The sequence below is a fragment of the Cuculus canorus genome, chromosome 15 (genome assembly GCF_017976375.1).
Source record: "Cuculus canorus isolate bCucCan1 chromosome 15, bCucCan1.pri, whole genome shotgun sequence".
Lineage (NCBI taxonomy): Eukaryota > Metazoa > Chordata > Aves > Cuculiformes > Cuculidae > Cuculus > Cuculus canorus.
In genome coordinates, this window is record NC_071415.1 from 10,313,067 (window position 1) to 10,330,053 (window position 16,987).

The 16,987-nt window shown below is 53.2% G+C and overlaps 2 protein-coding genes across 10 annotated transcripts in view; one reads left to right on the forward strand and one right to left on the reverse strand.

Moving 5' to 3' along the window:
• The first annotated feature begins 1,138 nt into the window (after positions 1-1,138).
• On the forward strand, positions 1,139-2,703 carry PLD6 (phospholipase D family member 6). Its single transcript, XM_054080729.1, has 2 exons — positions 1,139-1,524; positions 2,345-2,703. The coding sequence occupies exons 1-2, from the start codon at positions 1,161-1,163 to the stop codon at positions 2,584-2,586; spliced, it is 606 nt and encodes a 201-aa protein (XP_053936704.1). The 5' UTR covers positions 1,139-1,160; the 3' UTR covers positions 2,587-2,703.
• Positions 2,704-7,559: 4,856 nt separating this feature from the next.
• Positions 7,560-16,987, reverse strand: part of MPRIP (myosin phosphatase Rho interacting protein) — an 83,619-nt gene continuing 74,191 nt past the window's right edge. For 6 of the 9 annotated variants that reach the window (XM_054080966.1, XM_054080965.1, XM_054080970.1 and 3 more), the window contains 3 exons: positions 16,340-16,502; positions 15,653-15,738; positions 7,560-11,744 (listed from right to left, as the gene is read on the reverse strand). In XM_054080966.1, coding sequence (XP_053936941.1) covers positions 11,673-11,744; positions 15,653-15,738; positions 16,340-16,502 — 321 coding nt within the window. In that variant the 3' untranslated portion in view covers positions 7,560-11,672. Of the gene's footprint in view, positions 11,745-14,451; positions 14,518-15,652; positions 15,739-16,339; positions 16,503-16,987 lie in introns of all 9 variants that reach the window. The other 3 variants (XM_054080967.1, XM_054080972.1, XM_054080968.1) reach the window with 2 other exon arrangements.

A 16,987-nucleotide genomic window follows, 5' to 3' on the forward strand; every position in this document is an offset into this window, starting at 1 on the left:
TCAGCAGACTGCTTTCACAGCCCTTAAAGATACGCTGATTAAAGCAAGATGTTCCTTGTTCTGGCGTGGTTCTTCCTGCAGTGGGAGGGTGGTGGGAATTCAGTGTGGTGAGGCACTGGCAGAGGTTGCCCAGAGAGGTGGTAAGTGCTCCAACCCTGGAAACATTCAAGGCCAGGTCGGATGGGCTTTGAGCAACCTGATCTGATTTGGGATGTCCTTGTTCATGACAGGGGGTGACCTTCATGGTCCCTTCCAATGTAAACCATTCTATGAGTCCCCAACATAAGAAGAATATGGAACTGTTGGAACAGGTCTAGAGGAGGCCATGAAAATGATCAAAGTGCTGGAGTACTTCTACTGTGAAGATGGGCTGAGAGAGTGGAGGTTGTTCAGCCTAGAAAAGAGAAGGCTCTGGGGAGACCTTAGAGCAGCTTCCAGCGCTGAAAGGGGCTCCAGGAACGCTGGGAAGGACTTTTTACAATGACATGGAGTGATAGGACAAGGGGGAATGACTTTAAATTGGAAGGGGGAAGATTTAGATGAGACATTAAGAAGAAATTCTTCACAATAAGGGTGGGGAGGCCCTGGCCCAGGCTGTCCAGAGCAGTGGTGGCTGCCCCATCCCTGGAGATTCTCCAGGCCAGGTTGGATGGGGGTTGGAGCCCCTGATCCAGTGGGAGGTGTCCCTGCCCATGGCAGGGGGTTGGAACTGGATGAGCTTTGAGGTCCCTTCCAACCTAAACCATTCTATGAGTTTATGTGCAGAGGGGCAGAGCCTGGCTGAGGGGACCTGCTGGGTCCCCCGCCGTCCCTGTCTCTCTGCAGCGCGACGGCGGGGGAGCAGGGAGTGACCTGCCAGGGGGGACCTGCTGTGTGCCCAGAGCCCCAGGGCAGGGCGAGAGGGGGAGAAAGGGGAGAGGAGGGAGAGAGGGGTGAGGAGGGGAGAAGGGGGAGAGGGGGAAGAGGGGGAAAGGAGAGGAGGGGAGGAACAGGAAGGTGAGGAGAGAAAGAGGGGCAGAGGGGGAAGAGGAGGGCAGAGAGAAGCAAAGGGGTCGGGGGGCGGGGGGAGGAAGAAGGGGGGCGAGGAGGGGCTGTGGAGCGGCTCCCGGCTCCTCCCCGCCGGGGCCCGGTGCGGCGCTCCCTCGGTCCCTCCCGCCGGGATGCGGGCGGCACTGGCGGCCGCGGCGCTGTTGCTGCTGTTGCTGCTTATGCGGCGGCGGCGGCGGCGGCGGCGGGAGGTGCTGTTCTTCCCCGCGGCGCCGCGCTGCCCCGAGGCGCTGCTGTCGGGGTCGGCGGGGCCGTGCCCGTGCCCTCTGCCGCCGGGCGATAGCGGCCTCCTGCGGCTGCTGCGGCTGCTGCTCGGCGCCCGCCGCTCGCTCGACGTCTGCGTCTTCGCCTTCTCCAGCCCCGAGCTGGGCCGCGCGCTGCAGCTGCTGCACCGCCAGGGCGTCCGCGTGCGGGTCCTCACCGACTCGCAGTACATGGGGCTGCCCGGCTCGCAGGTCGGGCTGCTGCGGCGACACGGTGAGGGCACGGGGCGGCGGCACCACGGCCTCGCTGGGCCGGGGACCCGCTCGTGTCAGGGGCTGTGCTGGGCCGGCAGCCTCCCGCGCCGCTGGGCTAACAGCCGGCCCAGGCCAGTGGCCGAGGGAGGAGGCCTCGTTGGGCCAGCGGCCTGCCCGTGTGAGTGGCCAAGTGAGGGGGCTGTGCTGGGCTAGCAGCTGGCCTGGGCCTGAGGCCTTGCTGGGCTAACAGCCGGCCCAGGCCAGTGGCCAAGTGAGGTGGCCTTGCTGGGCTAACAGCCTACCCAGGCCAGTGGCCTCACTGGGCTAGCAGCTGGCTCAGGCCAGTGGCCTGGTGAGGTGGCCTTGCTGGGCCAGCAGCCTCCCGGGCCGGTGGGCTAACAGCTGGCCCAGGCCAGTGGCCAAGTGAGGGGGCTGCGCTGGGCTAGCAGCCTGCCTGGCCCACTGGGCTAACAGCTGTCCCAGGCCAGCCGTCAAGTGTGGTGGCTGCACTGGGCTAGCAGCCTGTCTAGGTCAGTGGCCCCGTGAGGTGGCCTCGCTGGGCTAGCACCCTGCCTGGGCCAGTGGCCTTGCTGGGCTAGCAGCTAGCCCATGTGAGTGGCCTGGTGAGGTGGCTGCACTGGGCTAATGGCCTACCCAGGCCAGTGGCCTCACTGGGCTAGCAGCTGGCTCAGGCCAGTGGCCTGGTGAGGCGGCCTTGCTGGGCCAGCAGCCTCCCAAACTCGGTGGCCTCGCTGGGCTAGCAGCTGGCCCAGGCCAGTGGCCACCATGGGCACAGCACCCAGGCAGCAGGCTCTGAAGAGGCCTTTGTGTCGTTGTAGGGATCCAGGTGCGCCATGACCAGGACAGCGGCTTCATGCACCACAAGTTCGCTGTCGTGGACAAGCAGCTGCTCATCACCGGCTCCCTCAACTGGACCACCCAAGCTATCCAGAACAACCGGGAGAACGTACTGGTCACGGAAGACACCGAGTTTGTGAAGCCTTTTCTGGATGAGTTTGAAAGGATTTGGGAAGAGTTCAATCCCATCAACTACAGTTTTTTTTCCAAAGACAATAAATGATTGAGCTGCCTCACAACGCTGTGGAGTACTTGGATACCATCCCTGGACTATATTATACCTGTCTGGATGAGCTGCTCTGGAGAAGTAAAGTGCTCCCTGCCTTAAAGTGGTGTTTCAATGCTTGGAATACTGCAAAATGGAATTGTAGCCCAATGGCTCCTGTATATCAGTAACCAAGGAAAGAGTGAAGAGGGCTACGGCAAAGCTGGAGTTTGTGTTGAGAGATTAAGTACCTAAGTTACATTTCTTGTTGGCATTGATTGTTGAAAGTTTGTAAAAGGAAATTTGTGGGCAATACGAAGGCAAAAATGAGAAGTACGCTTTGGTTGTGTACGCGGTTCCTTTGGTTTAAGATTATCAGTTTCAGCAGCTCATCTTCCAGCAAGTGTAGGTATGTCTGGAAGGACACGAGAGAAGCTGGGTTTTGGGTTTAGTCTGTCTTGTCTGGAGAGCAGACCCGGCTGGCGTTGGGTCCCCAGCTGCAGTGTCAAGTGGTGGGAGGAACCCCTGCTTGTTCCGGTGCTGGGACACCGGGCCCCGGTGTCGCAGCCGCAGGGCAGGGGGGCAGCGAGTGAACAGGAGGGAAGGAGGGGACAGCTCTGTCCCTGCAGTTCAGGGTGGAACAAAGAAGGGTGTAAACTTGGGGATGTTAAAACTCTAAATAGCGTCTATGTAAGAACTGCTTTATACTGAACATGAAGTGCCTCCGAATCGCTCAGAATGAAAAACGGGCCTAACGTTCTGTTACCAGATTTGCTTGATGCAGAAGTGTTGCCATTTGCACAACTAAATAAACTGTTTTCACAGCAAAGCCCACCGTCATCTTCTGGTTTTTGTACTCCAGGCTGTCCTTGTGGGCTGGTTGTTCCAAAGATCCAAATCATTAAAAATTCCTGTTGATCCTTGGGTATTATTTAGGATACATGGAGTGAGGTGAACAGATTGCTGATTTGTTCTATTCCATTTGAGAAAGCTGGCATGGGTCTGGGGGAAAAGCATTATCTGTGGCGTAGCTGCTATGGAAGAAGCTGTGGAAGGTCATTCTCTTGTAAATCCTGTTCTGCAGCATTGGATTTACACTGCTTTCAACATGTTACTGCTATTAAACTGCTACCTGTTGCCTTTTCTTTGTGCAATGTGACTGTAAAGCAAACAGCTCACACCTTTTCAGGCCCTGCTCTGCTCTGTTCTCCCCGTAGCAGTGGCCTTGTTGAAAGAAACACCTCGCTGCGCAGCATGCAAAGGGTGGTGCAAAAATAGTTTATTACCATATAGTTAATGTAAAGTTAGGTAATTATATTTACAAAATAAAAATGATCAGCTACATCCATGGGAACCTAGCAAGTCACACTAGATTTTTTGTAAGGAATAAATACTGTGAGAAAAAGCGATGTTTCCATTACAGTGAGCAGTTGATCAGGAACAGTGGCTCTTAAAAATCACTGAAATAACCTGGAGTGAAAGGGAGAAGGGAAAGAGAAAGGAAACCCCCACCCGAGAAACAGGAGCCTCCACCACCCATTCCCCTTTGCAGAAGGAAAGTATCACCTGTGAGACATTATTTCCTGGACCAATCTGTCTGGAAGATGCCCCATCAAAGCGGCCACTCCGCCCTTGGATGGAGAAGGCTCAAGGACAACTGTGATTCCACCTCTTCCCACCACCCTGTTGTGATCGGTGCTGGCTCTGAGCCGCAGGGATTTCCAGTAGCCATGAGGCTGCAGCGTCCCAGAACTACCCCAGTACCACTGTCCCTGTTCCGCTGCCGCTTTCCCCCTCGGCCACGTCGCGGGGTGGAGGTGGAGGGCTGGCTGCTGCCTCGCATGAGCACGGAAACTGGGGAATGACTCTTGCATCCTCATAACTCACAATTCCTTTGCGTGGTGGCTGGAGTAGAAGGGGCAGAGCATGGTGCATGCGTGGTTTTAACCCAGAGCGAGTCCTGTTTGGTTGCAGGTTGGCCGTGGGTTAAAGGTGTGCTCCGACAGAAGTAAGGCGAGCTGCCTGTTTTCCAGATGGTGGAGGAAGACTGACCATTAGTAGCCGGCCGGCTCCAACACAGCCTTGCAGAGCTTCCTTCTCTCTCCCCAAAACGTCATCCTTTCAAGAAACGATTCTTTAAAATCTCAAGTCATCCAGAACTCCAGGTCCCAGGAGGGTGGACAACGTCAAAGACACTGCTATCTGCTTCCTACTTCCTGCAGCCTTTCCAACATACTTTGCTGTCTCTAGTTCAGAACAAAGCGTGAGTGTTCCTGTCAGTCCTGCACACAGGCAGCGTGTGAAGAAAGCACGAAGAACAGTGATTGCACTCGTGATTCAGGAGTTGATGGGCAGTCGGCTTAGTTCAGTTGGTACCAACGTGTCTGGCTCAACAGGTTTCCCATAGTAAGTCCCTTGGTTTCTTTGAATAGTCTCGGACTGTGGCAGGGCGAACCCCTGGGGCCGACGGATACCGTGTTTCCAGCCCACACCCGGCTCCCACCGCAGCGCATGGCATCCTCTCCTGAGTGGTTTGCACCACAGGATCATGGAAATTCAACTCAGTAGTAACACTGTTGTATGAAACGCTGCGTTTGGATGCTTATGGACTGCTACAGCGCACTCCTGTGCTGCTGGAAGATATGTGTCCGTATCGTGGGGTCTGTTGGTCCCTTGTAAAGTCCAAGAGCATCCTGAACGTGCTGCCCAAATGAGCTGCAGCGTTACGGCGGTGCTGAGCTCCCCTCGCTGAGCGGTGGGGCCTCGATGCCCTCCCTGCACAGCCCTAAGCTGCAAGGACAGCCGTGGGTGCCGTCACCGCGTGGTTGCTGCCGCTCCATGCAACCATAAGTAACAGTTTGCACGTGCACCGTGTTAATGACACTGTCAAATACAAGATTGACGAGTTCTCTGAATGGAAAAAACCCCAAAGTTTATAGCGTGGTCAGGTTACAGGTCTCAAACCTCTGTATAACACACTGTGGACAAGTATCGTCAAAACTAGAGGGATAGGGCAGCAGAAAAGATTCAAAAATATATTTATAAGTCATTAAATCAAACAAAGAGGGTGGGTTGGACGCTTGGCGCTTCTCTCCCAGCCCATGTGGGACACTGTGTTAGAATAAGATTTAAAAATCAAACTCACGACTTAGTCATGAGGGACTCCCCAACTAGTGTCTGAGTAATAAATATTTACATTGCGTGCTCAGAATACTATACAGGATTTAAATTACTTTTTAAAGGAGAAGACTAACAAAGCTTTTTCTTTTTTCTAAAAAAAATTACAGAGGGAAGGCGGCTACAGCGGGCAGGCGTGTGCGTCAGTGCTCACAACAACCGGAGGAGTGCGGCCCACCCAGGGGAAAATACAAAGGGCTCACGGAAGCGCAGTCGAGGACAGAGCTGGTACCCAAGTGACACACGGTGCAGTTCATGCCCCCAGATCACAGCTGTTACAGAAAAAAAGAGACTTTTCTGCTTTGCACGTCAGCACACAGTCCTGGTTTTGAAAGACATGAACACAATTTTTTGCTTTTTTTCGTACGTGGACAAAGAAAGGTGACATTTCAAGAAGGACTTGGTCTATTTCAGGGAAGCGGTGCAAATGATAGGACAATGTTATGCAAGAAAAAAAACCTACTTGGAGCCACCTTGGTGGTGCCTGTGCCCTGTCGCCGCCTTTGACTTTTCCTAGCCCACACCTTCCAGTGCTGTCACTGGAGCACAACCGTGTCAAACGCAGAGCCGCGTTTCCCTGTCTGGATCGGTGCCCTGGGGAGCGCTGGAAGCAGGGGCACTGCCAGGACTCACCCCATTGCTCACAGTGGGCACTGCGACCAACGCAGAAGGTGAAGCCCATGGCCAGGGCCACACGGAGCCTCTGTGTTGGGCAACAAGACAATGCAGGTGGACTATGAAAGCCTCCAGTGCCAGCTGGGAGCTCGCCCCCTCCTCCCTGTACTTTCCCCTCTCCCTCCACACACTTTCTAATTCAAATAGCCACTGGTTTATCGTGGAAGATGGATGAAGCCTGGAGAAGAAGCAATAGGGTAGGTAAGGACCACTGCTCTCAGTAAAAAGCTTTCCATGTGGCTTTTTCTTTCCTTGTTTTTTTTTTAAGCACTGCTCTCTGCAGAACTATTTCACTTTTCAGCTGTTTATTGGTGCTGCAGGTCCTCTCTTTGATGTCAGTGCACTGCCTCTTGCTCAGACAGTTGCCAGCTGGAAGCGGAGCTGAGCCAAAGCCCAGGCCGCAGCGACAGAGCAGAACGGGGCTCTGCATGCCACCGCAGCTGCCCTCCTCCTCCTCCTCCCTTTCTTTGTGACCTCCAGAACTCAGAGCTATTGCCATAAGCCATTGTGTACAGCATTCCCTCCTGGTGAAATGCTGCTCCAAAGGGTGCAGGGGTGCTGATGATGCCAACAGGCCACTTCCCAGCCCTTACCGCACCTTCTGGACAGCAAAGCCAAGTTCTTTGATTTAGTTTTTCAGTGGAAGATACCTGCTTCTACAGGCTACAGCATGAGACCATCACCACCATGTTCATAAAAGACCCCTTTGCTTAGCGATAAATATTTCAAACCCACGAAGTTCAGCAATAAGATTAATGGATTTGGCCTATTAAGCATTGCTAAAACTCTGAAGACAGTGGCCGGTCCCACCCGTGCCCCTGCACGCTGTGTTCCCCGTGGCTGTGCTCCTGCCACCCAATACACTTCATTTCAACTATGCCTTTTGTTAGTGCCAGGGTTTGGGATTTTTTCCCAGCAAACTTGCCTGTTTGGCTTTTCTCAGCTATTTAATGGTCCAGAGAAGCTGGAGGAGTCCCCTGACAGCAAACCTCTGAGCAGCCGATCCACCGGGTCTGATCCTGTTAGCAAACCTCGATTCAAATCCTTTACAGCTGTTCCAGGGAGCCCAGAAAGAGGGTGACGCGAGGTCTGGCATTTTCTGTACATTAAGATAAAAACAAACTAGAGAAGAAAATCCAGCTTCATTCCTGCTGATGCCAATCCCTGGTAGTGCCTCACCGGAGAGATGCAAAACCCCGTGTGTGTTGTCTCGGGTGAAGAATTGACACAAGATGTTATTGGACACAACCCCTTGCTCAGCATGTGGGTGCGTCTACAGGAAAGGAGGAAGAGCTGTACAAGTGTTCCTGGGTGACACCTTCTCCCCCAGCTAAACATCAGTAAGGTTTTATATGTGTATAAAAGTAAGAATACTCCTCGAGCATCTCTTCACAGAGCAGTTTAGAGCCAAACACAGAGCACATCTCTGGACATCTCCCCGTCTTCAGGACTCCGTGCTTCACGCAGCACCCCGCACCACTGCATTTTGATCGCACCTTCCTCTACCCTCCTGTGCCACCCACCACCGAAGCGCTGCCACCTTTGCCCACGCACAGTGATGCCTTTCTGCCCATCCTCACCCCTTTTCAAACAAGTCACATTAATGTATTTACCAACGCTGAGTCACAAGCAGGGGATGAACCCCATCCGATCCCTCCGTGGGTGCTCAAAGCAGGAGCCCCAGCAAAGACATCAAGTGCTCTTATTTGCCAAGTTCAATCTGATGTCCCAGGTAGGACATTAAGCAGCAAGAGAGGATTTCTTGCTAAGATCAAGTGCAGCAGAGTGCACCCCTCCACAGGAAGTCTAAAGATGCTCAGTGGGATGATCCTGTAGCAGAAAAAGTCCATCTTGTGTCCTCCACACCACTGACGTGCCAACGCAAATATCAAGGTAGATAATTTCTAGTCCTCAAGTCCTAAGTAAATGCTTCTGAGTGAAGGAAGTGAGCAAGGAAAAAGCAGGATTTGTAAGAAAGGTCAAGGGTCCACCTGGTAAAGGAGAATAGCGCACATGTTGCTCAGTTGGCTAAAAAGGACAAAGTCCCACCATATGTCTTGAGAGAAGAGGAGGATGAGTGCAGCCTCCTGAAGCCAGTGACGTCTTGTAAGGGAAGTGCAATGTCAGTGACAAGCCTGCTGCTGTGTCCCAAGGCCTCTGCTAGAAGAGCACAGGTGGCAGAGAGCAGAGCTCACCGTGAACCTGGAGCACCCAGGGATGAAGTGTAAAGGTTATCTCTGCCAAGAGCTGGGCAGATGGCTGTGGATGGGACCAAGCGAGGCACTGGGGCCCAGCGACCACCCCTGGGCATATGCAGAAAGACGTACACAATATACAGAACACAGCAGGTGGAGTCACCTTTCCACCCAAGTAACAGCCCAAATTTAGAAGAACCGGGGCCACAGCACTGACATCTCTGCCGGTCCTGCAATCACCTCCACTTAGCAGCTGTTGCTGACCCTGCTTGAACTTAAAGACTGCCTCTAACTGCTCATAGGAGCCACTGAAGTGTCACGTTCCCAGCTGCTTCGAGCATGGGGACCCGAACACACACCCTCCACCCAACCATGAGGTTAAACTGGAGACCCAGAGCTCTCACTGCAGTCAAATGCCAGATACCGTCAGAGAGAGAGAAAAAAACCATGCACACAACTAGTGACAAAGGACTCTCTTCCAGAAGTGGATTTTTAAGTACAACACACACACTTGACCTGGAGAAGGCTGAATTTGGGAAGGGCTACAACCAGGGAGAACTGCATCTGGATCTCCTCAGCCGGACGAGAAGCAGGACCCCATGCCATGGCTACAAAAAGCCACTGCTAAGCATTACCAAGACAACAACTTTATCAACAACTCCCTATGCTCCAGACGGCCATTAGCTACCTCAGTGTGGTGAGAGCAGTTATTTCCACAGTCCTGGGACAGCACTAAGGTGACCGTTTCCACTTTGAGGCTCTCCAGTCTGGATTTTCATCACACAGATGAGAAGCTCATGGTGAGCAGCTTTGGGTGCACAGGTCACGTTTCTCCATGGTGGGATGGGAGGAGGACCAAGGCTGCTGACGGATGGGTGAAAGCAAAAGCAATGCAAAGAGCAGCACCAAGAATCCTGGGAGAGGCTGATGGCTGATTGGAGAGGTGATCCATGTGATTCATGGCTGGGAAGGCTCCTGGGTCCTCCAATGCTTGGATTATGGAAAGCACTACAGTGAGCTCGGGTTAGGGCGAGTGGCTGTACATTGAAACATCTTGGAGAGCACATGCCTGCTGATCAGGGAAAAGCCTTTGCATTGAAGTGGTTGAGCATCTTTCCTACCCTGCTCCTATGTCCAGCGCTCCACATACACTCAGGCACAGAGCATCGCAGCAGCAGAACATCCCGGTACACACTCTGCCTGCTGCACGGTGGTGGCATCTTGGCTGGAGACAAGTGGGGCTCCTATGGACAGGACCGGATGGCTGCTGTGCACTGGGATGGGTCAAGCTGAGCACTTGGCCATGGCAAGGCCACACAAGCTGGACAAGAGCCTGATTCACCCCGTGGTTAGATGGCACCATCTCCTCCTGAAGGTCTGGCGGCTGCAAGACTCACTGCTCCAAGTGAGAGGATGAGGGTGAACTCTGTGGTTCAACTTGGCAGCATTGGAGAAGGTTGACACCAGCGCCGCGGTGCTCACCGTGCCAGGACTGGTGAGTTTGCTGTGAGGTCGTAACGGACCCAAAATCAGCCATGAAAGCACAGAGCTGCCAGCTTCAACCACATGTTAAGTAGCTCAAAGACAGGAGGAAGCTTTGCTCGACATGAAGGCTCCGGTGTATTTTTAACAGCGCAACGCCACGTGCTGGGGTTTGCTTGGTGGCTGAAGAGGGCTGAGAAGTCAATGTGCCAGAGCTTCAGCCCTGGCCAGGGCGATCAGCGCAGCGGGACCTGGGGTCTTTACAGGTGGCATCTTCAAATGATCTCATTAGCCCTGGATGAAGCCATCGTGCCTGGGCAGCTCTGATGTTGCAAAGCAGCGTAGGCTTCTTGAAGGAAGACAAGATCTGCTCGGCTGGCTATGTGCTGCGCCTAGTGCTACCAGCTCCCTCGACTTCAGTTTGTATCCGTTTGTCAGCCTCACGGTGCTAAATCGTATGCTTTAAATACAAAAGCTATTAGGACTGAGAAGGTCTGAAGCACATAGTGGTTTTGAGATCTTTATTTCAGGAAAAGATTAAAGAATTAAAATAGGAGCTGCCCTGCTGACAAGAAGAGTTGAATTCAAGAAGCTGATAAAAAAGGAGCGTTATATGCATTGAGCACTGTGCATTTTCAGTCAATATTGGCTCTACTTTCTACTCTACTTTCCTTTGACTAGGAAAAGGGAGTTTCACATGCGCACAGACCCTGGGATACACGGGACTCAATGAGAGGAAGGGAGTAACAGCAAAAAAGAGAGTGCTGGGCTTGATCTAACAGAGGCAAGAAAGTGATCTTACAGTGTGGCCCCGAAACATCGACTCCGACCACCAGCGAGACAGGAGGCAAAGACACGCCGATGGGGCGGACTCGACGGTGCACGTGAGTATCTGCAGCTCCCTATCCAAAACCACCCGGGCAGCCACCAAAGCTTACCGGGCTTCAGTGTCGCCTACATTCAGGATACGGCACAGTCATGGGGCAGGAGAATCATTTCTTGCATCCAGCGAGACGTCAGTGTTATACCCCCAGGCTGCGTACGCCGGCATGGACTTGCGCTCCTCGACAGCTTCCCCCAGGCTTTCCCCCCTTGTAGGTGCAAGTAACGCAATCAAGATCAAGGGTTAGATTAGGCTCCTGCGGGCTCTGAGCACTGGGTCTCTTGACAGCAGTAAGAGCTAAAGTACGGCCGATACCACCCAGGCCCTGCTTGCATACCAAACAGCTGGTACGACAGAGCTAGCTTATTAACAGGCTACTGAGCCTTAATACTGACACTTAGTGTAATGGTTTACAGTAAAGGAAGGATTCTCCTACAAAGCGCTGAAGAGAGGGGGGGGAAAAACCCCACCCCGATCCCTTCCTCTCCCTCTCAGAGTCTCTGGAGCATCTCACAAGCAGGGAAAGGTGCAGGGGAGGCGAAGGGGCGGCACCACCACCGCGGCGCCGGGTCCCGTCGAGAGCGTCAAGATGAACGACAGCAAGGACAGTCCTAAGGAACGAGAGACAAACGGTGCTGGTGCTGTGCTGCCTCAAGCTGGGAGGTGCGCGTGGTCAAGCGGAGCGGGGAGAACTAGTCTTTCTTCAAGTCCCTGGATTCAAAAAGCTTCAGGCGTTCTTGCACGGTCAGGCCTTCCTTCAGACTCTGGGAGAGACAAAAGACAGACAGCGTCGGACACGGGTGGGCGGGAAGCAGCGGCGGGCGGCTGGCACACAGAAAAGGTGTGATGCTGAGGCAAAGGAGACGTGGGCAGCGGGAGAATGGCCTCCTTGGCGGAGAGATTAGTGGGACATGCTAAGAGAAAACACACAGTTATGGAGGGCAGTTACTGGCGAATGGCGCCTAGAGAGAGGGTGAGATTGCAAACAAACGAGCCGACGTACCAGAAGCAAATGAGAGGCACACCATGCTGCAAGCGGGATTAGCTCGACTCGGAACATGACCCCTGGAGCCCGAGGTGCAGTGGTGCCTGGGGCAATTTCAGTGGAGCCTTGGGCAGGCCAGCTGGGATCCGCTGAGCTAAAGTGCTGCACTGCCGAGCAGGACCTGCACACCGGTCCTCCCTGTGCCACTGCAGCACTGACCAAACGTGCATCCGTCTGGGATGGTCCTGGCTGCAGCCAAGGTACAGACTTTGCTCTAGCGGCCTGGAAACTTTTTGTTGCCAGCGACAATCCCACCCTTTCTCTAACCCCAGTGTGGGGGCTCTCCCAAGCCAAAGCTGCCTCTACGGCACAGGGTTAGACAGAGAACTTGTGAAACGTGTGCTTCAGGTCTAGCAGGAGCTGATGGCTGATCCGATTCGGATGCAGCATCCAGATTTTAAGGCACGACACTCAGCTAGCCAACAGAAAAGCCTTCCCTGGCAGCCCCTGGCATTTGGATTTGTGAAATCCCTCCCCTACATGTGGGGACTCCGGAAAACAGCAATGTGCGGGGTAGAAACCCAGAAGCAAATTGCTTGGCTCCCCTGAACAACAGCTTTAACCTGAGGAGATGCACAAGACTAAAGGCAGCTTGATCTCCTTCCTGCAGCCCAAAGCGGTGGTAGAAAAGCTTCAGGGGAGAAGAGCACCAGTGAGTTTCCCTGCTTGCTGCTGCTGAGGAGGCACAGACGTCTCCCTAGCCGAGAGGCAGGCCCCTGTGTGCTTTCATTGCTGGGCTGCTCTGCTTTGGGACAGGCAGCCGGCTGCCTGCGGGCACTCTGCAAGTCACCACTGCCTGCGAACCGAAACCTTGCAGCTTGCAAGGAATTCAGTCTGCAGCTGGAACATGATTTGCTTTACAGACCAAGACATCTCAGCTTCAAAAGGCACAGACCTGAACGCAGAGCCCCTTCTACCAACAGGAAGCCATCTCCCCACTTTGATTTTCCTTCCCTGATTGTGGTGCCAGAGGACTGCACAATCATCGCAGCAGGGCTGTGCTTTGGGCTGGGTTTCCTTCCACGTGTGTTTATCAAGGCAGGACTCCATGATAAACTCGCCCGAGGCTGCGCACATTCCCATGGTTACTGTATTTCTTTAACTGCTTCTCCTCCCACAGGCCCACAAATACAGAGCAGCTCTGCGAAGCAGCATGGGAATGAAAACACTAAAAAGGATTAGTTTGAGTTTACAGATGCTGTCTGCTTTCTTTACAACGAGCAGCACAGTCTCTTGGGATGCGAGTCTCTGTGCACATGCTTCCTAAAGGAAGTTTATTTTGGGCCTCTTTAAATGGGCAGCAACCCAGGCATTCCCATTTGTACATCTCATTAGATGGAAGGAGACAGTGGATACCCTTACACTATTCTGCCTGATGGTACAAATTCCAGAAAATTCACCCCTTAAGCGGTCTCAAAACCCATCTGAGTTGCTGAGGAGGGGAGTCTGATGGAGAGAGACTCATGTAGGATGAGATCTGTTATAAAGGGATCCTCCATCAGACCTCCTGGGGCTCTCCAGCCACCCCGTTGGTGCTGGGGAGGCCCCTCTTTTCACAAACCTCCCTCTGCAGATGCTCCAACCTCAGCCTTTACCACAGGCCAGTGAATGAACTATTGCTCCCGTTACATGAGATATCTGGGTCTTTAGGATTGGCCTCATTTCTCATCAGCTCCCTCCTTCGGCTGGATGAGCTTGGAAGCCTCAGGCCAGTGTGTGAGACCGAGGCGCAGTGCCAAGGGATGGAGAGCAGCAGGGTGGACACCAAGAAGCTGGAGGAAGCCTGGAGAGCAGGAGGAGGTGGTTACTGGGCAAGGAAGACTCTTTTGCTCCGGCACTGACCAAACTAAAGAAGCAGCAGCTATGGCTAAAGGAAATTTAGGTTAGCCCACGACATCCCCTCTGCCACCTGAGATGGGGGCAATGGGCCACCACTTTACATGCTATGGCGTTCATGGGAAATGCATTTGTAGGCATCACTGCCCCACTCCTCCACCTGGCTGATGGCAAAACAGTTCTTTTTCCTACAAGACCTGGATGTTGCTGAAGTTTAGTCTGTGGCATGCAGAGTCATTCAAGCATGCACACTCAAGTGTCCCGCACTCCCAACACAGCAAACAGGAAAATGTGCTCCACCGTGTCCAAATCCTCTCCGTGCTGGTTAGCTGTGTTGGTGAGGGTGGGAGAAGCAGGAAGATGAGAAAGCCATATTCCCCAGGGAAGAGCCAGAGAGACTACATTTTGTATGGATCTTGGGTACACTGACTTCTTCCCTCCCCTTCCCCCAGTAAAATAATTAGCCGTGAATAAACCAGTCAGTCATTAAAAGAAGGACTCGTGTTTGCCATGGTGGTGTGAGCAGTGCATGCAAAAGTGGGCCGCTCCAGGGGGCAGCTGCGTCGCTTGGTGGGTGCCGGTTTGTTTACCTACGTGGCAGGGAACCTGGACTCGGGTTCATTTCAGTTATCCCATGAGACCTGCTCAATAACGGACTGTTGAAGGAAGAAGCAAAATAAAGAAAAAAACAAAACAAAACAAGAAACTCATAAATCCTAAATGCATTGGCGTTCGCGCAGCCCCAGCCCCCCCCGGCCCCGGCAGTGATGCAAGCGGGCAGCGTGCCCAGGGAGAGCCTGTGCTTGCTCTCCTCTCCTCCTTCCCCCTCCAAGCAACACACACAAAGGGACCACACGATAAGTGGTTGAAGTGGTGAAGGGAAACACATCGTCAGACCTGGGCCAGAAGGGCCATGCTGCCCCTGGCATACGCAGAGACACTCTCTGTCTTTACTTGGTGCAGCGCAGACACCCTGAGCTGATGGGCTGTTGCTTGCGACCGTTTCCCCAGTGTGGACACTGAGCTAGAAGCCTTCTGCCCGCCCAGCTTATTCTGCTTGGCTGGCTTCTCGCTCTGCCCAAGGTCCCAACCACTTCAAAGATCAGCATGAGACACCAGGTATCCAGTGGTGAGAGGCAAAGCAAGTTTTGCCCATGTTGATCTTCCTTCCAACTGACCTGCGTTTAATGATGCCTTCTAAGCAGCTTTATTTGCCCTTTTTATCTCTGTGGTCCCACAGGAACAGGCAGTGTGTAACATGATGTAACTCTGCCAGTCAGCAGGCCAAGCAGGCGAGCTTGGCACAGCACCACTGGGCTTTGGGACCAACAGCAAGTACGGAACAGCCAGAAAACACAGGGCCTTCACCATGTTAACACATGAGCAAAGTGTGTGTTAAATATGCCCAGGACCAAGGCATCATTGTGCCATGTAAAGACAAAGTATCTGGCAGTGATGCCCACTGTAACACCTAAAGCCATGAACACATTTCCACCTGTGGACACCACTTATATTTCAACTGAAAACGGGGAGCAAATACTGTGACAGTTCTCCTGTGAAAGACCAAAGAACAGGGTGAACATCTTTTTCTAGGCAGGGAGCAGCTTGACAGCAGCAGGATTGGGTGGGTGTGTGCACTCGGAAGATTGCTCTCCCCCCAGTGCCATCCAGGCTAGCACTACTGACCAGGAAATTCTCAGTTTTCTTCCCCCATCAGTATCTTCCCACCTGGGATCCCCACTGGAGTGTAACGCCGGCCATTTTCATCACACAGGGAAGATCTGAGCTCACCTTTGACCTGATATTCCTTAGTTGCCGGCTAACACTGGATCTGTCTTTCTTCAAGAAATCAGGGTTGCTTTTTGATTTCATAATATCTGGGGAGAAGCAAAAGAAACGGCGTTAGCATTGTGCCCAAGGGGTTCCCGCACAGAGCAGGGCTGGGGCTCTTCTGCCCTCCCAGCCTGGGCAAGCACTGTGTGTAGCACTATGTTTTTCCAGTGCAAAATGCCAGAAGATGTTCAAAGCCCAGCAGCTTCCCACAGAATCACAGAAGGGACCTTAAAGCCCATCCAATTCCACGGCCCTGCCATGGGCAGGGACACCTCCCACTGGATCAGGGGCTCCAAGCCCCATCCAACCTGGCCTTGGACACCTCCAGGGATGGGGCAGCCACCACTGCTCTGGGCAACCTGGGCCAGTGTCTTCCCACCCTCACAGGAAAACATTTCTTCCTAAGATCTCGTCTAAATCTCCCCTCTTTTACCCACAAGGCAACGCCCAGTGGGAGGGAAATTCAGGTCTGTCTGGTCCCTGACTTCTCCAGTGAGACACTTTGGAAGGAGCAGGGATGGGAAGCAACATGAAACAGCAAAAAAGCCCCACTCAGACTCGTTACTGCACAAGGGCTTCAATGCGAGGACGCACAAGTGAGCTTGGGAACCCCACAATGCTTAGAGCTGCTGGAGGAGGACTGACCATATCCCGATACAGTGGTGTTCACAGGGGATTTCTCTCCCTGAGCTTCTGTGGCTGCTTTCAACTGCTCTTTCAACCTGCTGATATCACAGTCTGCCTTGGCCTTCACAATGCTCAGCTCCGTGTAGATGTCTTTGTACTTGTCGCTGGCGTATTTCTTATCCTGGCAAAGGAACAAGAACCCAGTGGAGTCAGACACACAGCTGGAGCCAAGCGGGTTGTGAATGCACTGAAGAGCAGCTTGGCAAATGCCGGTGGAAGAAGAACCAACAGCAGAGAGAAATGCTTGGCTGAGGCAACGCACGCACCTCACACACTCTCAGAGATACAGGAGTTGAGACAGGCAGAAAGCTGCGAGCCCGGTGGCGAATGTACAGCGCTGCCTGTGCGTGCAGCCCCTTTGCTACACGATTACTCGTTTGTGGGTTTTAATTTTAGCAAAGACATAGAATTCGAGCAGAATTCCCAGAAATAGCCTTGGCAAAGAGGTTGTCTAGAGCAAACTGGATCCAACATTGGGAGGTTGGGCAAATCTCTAACAGTGACTATTTCAGCCATTTAAATCTGATCTGATGTGACAGGAAACGGGGAAAGAACACCGAAGGGGATGTTTTCCCACATGGTCTCCCTTGTGGGCTAAGTCCTAAA